Here is a 5,264-nt window from a genome sequence, read left to right on the forward strand (position 1 = left end):
TGTTGTACAAAACGCTCTCAAAATAGTACAACTCAATTTAACCATCTCATTTCAGCATTAACAGGCAGCTACTTATCTTGCTGACGGAGGCTGCAGGATCTGTAATCCCCTGGGTTGTCTAAGTTCCCTGAATAGTTAAATAATTTTGGCCGTCGAAGCACATGTAGACTGGCTAAAAAAGGTACTTGTTTTAATCTACCACAATGTTCTTTTTTAAAATAGGACTAAACAGTCAAGCTATTGTTTATAAATATAATAACCACATACACTGGCTCACATATAAATGTGGCCATATTTCTATACATACTATACACATGCATGCAGTTAAAATTAGCATACCCTGCAAAAAAATAAATTAAAATCCTCACAGAACTAACCAGTTGACTAAAAAATGCTGGTAATTTTGGATTTAAAAAACAAAATCACATCATAAAAAACGCACTATAAAGGCTTTGTTCCTGAAATTAATGGGAAAAGCTCCCATTTTAGGCCAGTTATTTGAGGAATGGTGTGCGGGTCTTTGGATAGAATACTAACCAATGTGTAGTGCTGCAGAACCGTTGACCAACGCAGCCTGGTACAAACTGACCTTCATACCCACGGCGGCCATTCCAGACTCTACATTAATGCAGGAAAAAGATCACCTTTTGCAACTTCATTTAAGGCAACAAAAAGACCGGGAATTATTGCAACATCATGATATTCAAACATTGATATTGCTTCTAACTTCTTGTCCTGTTGCCTTACAATCGAAAATTTAAAATACTGTTTGTAAACAGTAGCTTGCAACGGCAAATCTCCCAGTGACAGACAGTGCATGAATTCTGTTACAAGATGGATATTTATTTCCCTGTCTCGGACTGTGGGTCTGCAAAACAGCCCCCTCCCTCCCCGTTAGCTGGGGGTATGAATGCCAGCATTGTAGCAGGTTGCGTCAAGAGGTCCCGTCACTGCACAGAGAGGTGACAGTCAGCTCCCACTCACAGATCTCCAAGGAAGAAAGGAAAGTCCATGATACGACACGGCGGGCGGGCGGGCGAGCTTGCTCGGAGTGAAACGAGACTGCAAATTGAGGTCGCACCTTCGCGATAACATTCCCTTTTCGGCTGCGTCTCGACAGCTTCGATGTAATTTAAACTCAGAGGTAATCAGTAAAAAACAGTTCATCGTTTACAGCATTATTTCTTTAGAAAAAAAAAAGAAATATTTGATTTTTGTTCTTTAAAAAAAAATCCAGTTTTTTGTATGTACAGTAAGTACCTTGACTTAGTCAGTCCAGATCAAATAAACAAAAACGTGAGCGGTATCCAGTGCTGACAGTGAAACCATCGGGTCCAGCTCCGGGAATGAAACTGCAGCATGTCTGTCGCTGCTGTACACGGCACTGCCCGACCCTCCCTTTGCGGAGGGGTGAAGGTGTGGACATCCCAAACATGAACACGCACCTTGGTAGCAGATGCTTCAAGCAGGGGATGGTGGGGCGAGGGGAGGGTTGGTCGCCACGGAGCCGCTCGCAACAGAGGCAATGTCGGCGCGGTGGTAGAGTCCGTGTTCACTGAATTATACAAGCCCTGAGCGGTAAACAGCTGAGATCAATAAATTCACAGTAAATTTGTACATGATCCAAAGTCGAGAAGGCGAGCACTACACGATCCTTGATGCTCGTTTCTACAGCAATGACACAAAGCTACATCAACCCGCACCACCTTCAACAACCGAGGTGTGACACACCAACATGTTTAATTCTCCAATCCTCCCTGTTATAGATATACTGCAGTAAATTGGCACAATCAAATATGTATTCCTCAAATTCAGCTACTAATAGTCCCAACATTAATCGTATCCATATTGTCCTGAACCCACCCTCCCATTCCTGCAAACCTAGAAACCGCGTCGTGTTACAGGCGAGAGAGAGGTCGGCCCATCTCCGCCAGGAGACCCCCCCCCCTCATCCAACCAGCGGGTCTCACAGACATTAAAAATCACTTTATAACCAAGACCACAACAGTTGGTGGTTCACTGATTAACGTAAGGCCGACAACCAGACACCCCCCCCCCCCCTCCCCTCCCCCAATCTGGTCTAGACCGCAAATCTACACTGCCAGGGCAAACAGGCTCAAAATCACCTACATACACCAACTCGTAAAACTAGGACCACAAGGAGATAGATATCACCGCTCTGCCGCTAAATCACAACAAACTACGCTCGCCTTCTGCAAAGCCAGCGACATCCAATCTGTTTCCATCAAGACTTCCAAAAATCTATTCATTTTGCTTCTTCTTCTCCTCCCCCCCCCCCCCTCCACCCCCCCCGCTGGAGTTGTTCCGCTGATAATGCCCGCTACCCCCCCCCCCCCCCCCCCCCCACCCACTCTGCAGCACCCCCTCGCCCACTCACTACCGCGGACGGCAGCTCCAGTCAGACAGGGTGACGCGCTGACCTGACGCGACCCGCGGCTACAGTTCGGGGAGAGGCTGCGGAGTTGTATCCGATGCGCTGGAGCCGGGCGGGGCGGGTATCCCGGGTCGAGGAAGGGGAGATGGGGAGATGGGGGAGGGGAGAAGAGAGAGGAGGAGGGAGGGAGGGGAGGGGGAGGGAGGGAGGGGGGGGGGGGGGGGAGGGGATTGAAGCTAGTAGGAAATGTTGGACTCGATTTCCAGCCAGTCTCCCGAGATCATTTTGCGCACCTCGGGAGTGCCATAGTCGGGGAACTCGAAGTGCGAGACGGGGCTGCTGCCGCCGGCCAGCGAGTCGCTGTCCTTGTCCAGGGAGAGGTGCCCCCCCGGGCCGGCCCCGCCGCCGCCGCCTCCCGCCGCCACGTTCAGGCTCAGGTCGAAGAGCAGCAACTGGCCGTCACAGTCATCGGGCGGGCGGGCGGAGAGGGGGCGGCCGGAGGGTCGCGGCTCCGAGCTGGGCGGCTTCTTGCCCCCCAGACAGTAGTGTAGCAGCTCGGCCTCGGGCTCCGCGTCCTCCACCTCCTCCCCTTCAGACTCGGGCTCGGCGGGAGGCGGGCGGCGGCCGTTCGGCCCGAGCGCTCCGTGCTGGCCCGCTTTGGCCGCCCGCTTGGCTTTGGAGCGCTCCAGCAGCTGCTTGGCTTTGTGTGCCCGGTTGTGTTTCTTGCCCGGCGGCTTCTTGTGCGACCGGGGCTCGGCGGCGGCGGGAGCGGCGGCGGGGGGCGCGGGATCCCCACGGACCTTCTTCCTCGGCCGGTACTTGTAGTCGGGATAGTCCGCCATGTGTTTGAGGCGAAGCCGCTCGGCCTCTCTGATGAATGGGCTCTTCTCCGCCTCCTTCAGCAGCTTCCACTTCTTGCCCAGACGCTTGGAGATCTCAGCGTTGTGCATGTCGGGCACTTGCTCCATAATCTTCTTCCTCTCGATCTGGGACCAAACCATGAAGGCGTTCATCGGCCGCTTGATGTGTCCCGTCGGGGTCTTACACCAGTCGGGCTGGCAGCCGCCCGTCGCCCCCTCATCCTCGCCCCGACCCGGGGTCCCGCCGCCACCGCCGCCGCCACCGCCCCATGGGTTGGGGCTGGACGCCGCGCTCATGTCGCTGATGCCGCTGTCGGCGCCCTCTCCTCCTCCTCCTCCTCCTCCTCCTCCACCGCGCCGCCTGGCCGAGCCCGCCGTCTGCTGCACCATCTTCCGCGGCAGCAGCAGCGGCGCCTCGCCCCTCCCCGCCCGGCCCCACTAGATCCGCACCCCGGCTAATGTGCGGCTCCCACACGGCGGTCCCGACCCGCTGCCGCCGCTCCCGTCCCGTCCCGTCCCCGCTCCCGCCGCCGCCTCCGCCCCGGACACGGACCCTCCCCCCCTGTGTCCCCCCCCCCCCCCCCCAATATCCCCACCCCCTCCCCACCAAACATCCAATAGGATCTCTCCCCTCCATCCCCCCCCCCCCCCCCCCTGCCGGACCCCGCCCCCCCACTGACCGACAGCTGCTCCGGCCCGCCACACCCTCCCGCCCTCCCCGCAGACCGGGCCATTTGACCAATCAGGACCTGTCCCCTACCCCCCCGCCCTCTGACGGACGGGATTCCGGACCAATCAGGACCCGGGGAGACGGCGGTCCCGCCCCCTCGCCGCCCATTGGCGGAGACCGCGTCCAATCGGGGCGCGCAGGATGATGTCACTGGCGGGGGCGCTGGCCAATGGGAGCGCCGGGGTCAAGTCGGGCCGGACTCGGACACTCGGCCCGTCGCCCGCGGGCTGGCCCGACCCGATGCCCACGTGCCCCCCCCCTCGGGCACAGAGACACACACCCACACCCCACACCCCACACCCAGGCGTCTCGCCAAACCCAGACAGCTCCTCCAGACCTAGACATCTCCAGCTAGACACAGCCGTCTCTCCCCCTGGACCCAGCTGTCGTCTCTCTGGCATCAGCTCCGTGATACAGCCGTCTCTTCCCTAAATCTCGGTCATCTCCCCCTCCCCCCCGCTCCTCGCCAAACGCACACATCCCGTCCTTAAAGTAGTAATAACGAACTGCAGATGCTGGATCACAAATAGATGCAGGTCTGCAGAAGGGTCTCGACCCAAAACGTCACCTTGTCCATATTCTTGACCCGCTGAGTTACTCCAGCACTTTGTGTTATCTGCTCTCTACATCCAGACACAACCTCTTAGATAAAACTGTCTCCCGCCCCCCAAACAGACAATCTCCTCCTTAAACCTAGACATCAGTTCCTAAACCCAGTCATCACCTCTACTGACATCTACAGCCAAGATTGCTGGAATTGAGAATGATGAGGAAGAATTTCAATGTATGTGACACGATATCGATCAGCAACAGAAACGTATGGAGAAATGGCAAACGGGGTTTAAATGGGGAAGGGAAGGCAATCAGACCACATCTTCGGACAGATCCAGCGCAGAGAGACAATCTCCTCAGACTCGACCAGTGAGGGTGGGACGGATGACCAAGGACACTGGAATGTCTGAAGCGGTTACATTTATATTAGACTCCAACACACTCTGCCCTCTTGATCACACGTGGAGTTGTCAAGGTCTACACTCCATAAACCCTGACAATAAACTAAACTAAACTAAGCTGTTCTTTCTCCTTTCAGAGACTGCCCGTGATTTGAGCTATAACATACATAGAAACATAGAAACATAGAAATTAGGTGCAGGAGTAGGCCATTCGGCCCTTCGAGCCTGCACCGCCATTCAATATGATCATGGCTGATCATCCAACTCAGTATCCCGTACCTGCCTTCTCTCCATACCCTCTGATCCCTTTAGCCACAAGGGCCACA

General features: G+C 55.5%; 1 protein-coding gene across 1 annotated transcript; it reads right to left on the reverse strand.

Moving 5' to 3' along the window:
* Window positions 1-2,614: 2,614 nt before the first annotated feature.
* Window positions 2,615-3,681, reverse strand: LOC129709954 (transcription factor SOX-12-like). Its single transcript, XM_055656668.1, has one exon. The coding sequence runs from the start codon at window positions 3,643-3,645 to the stop codon at window positions 2,632-2,634; it is 1,014 nt and encodes a 337-aa protein (XP_055512643.1). The 5' UTR covers window positions 3,646-3,681; the 3' UTR covers window positions 2,615-2,631.
* Window positions 3,682-5,264: the final 1,583 nt, after the last annotated feature.

The sequence above is a fragment of the Leucoraja erinacea genome, chromosome 26 (assembly GCF_028641065.1).
Source record: "Leucoraja erinacea ecotype New England chromosome 26, Leri_hhj_1, whole genome shotgun sequence".
Taxonomy (NCBI): domain Eukaryota; kingdom Metazoa; phylum Chordata; class Chondrichthyes; order Rajiformes; family Rajidae; genus Leucoraja; species Leucoraja erinaceus.

Bases quoted from the DNA above. Each gene is read 5' to 3' on its own strand.
- LOC129709954 (XM_055656668.1), bottom strand. From the start codon at position 3,645: ATGGTGCAGCAGACGGCGGGCTCGGCCAGGCGGCGCGGTGGAGGAGGA.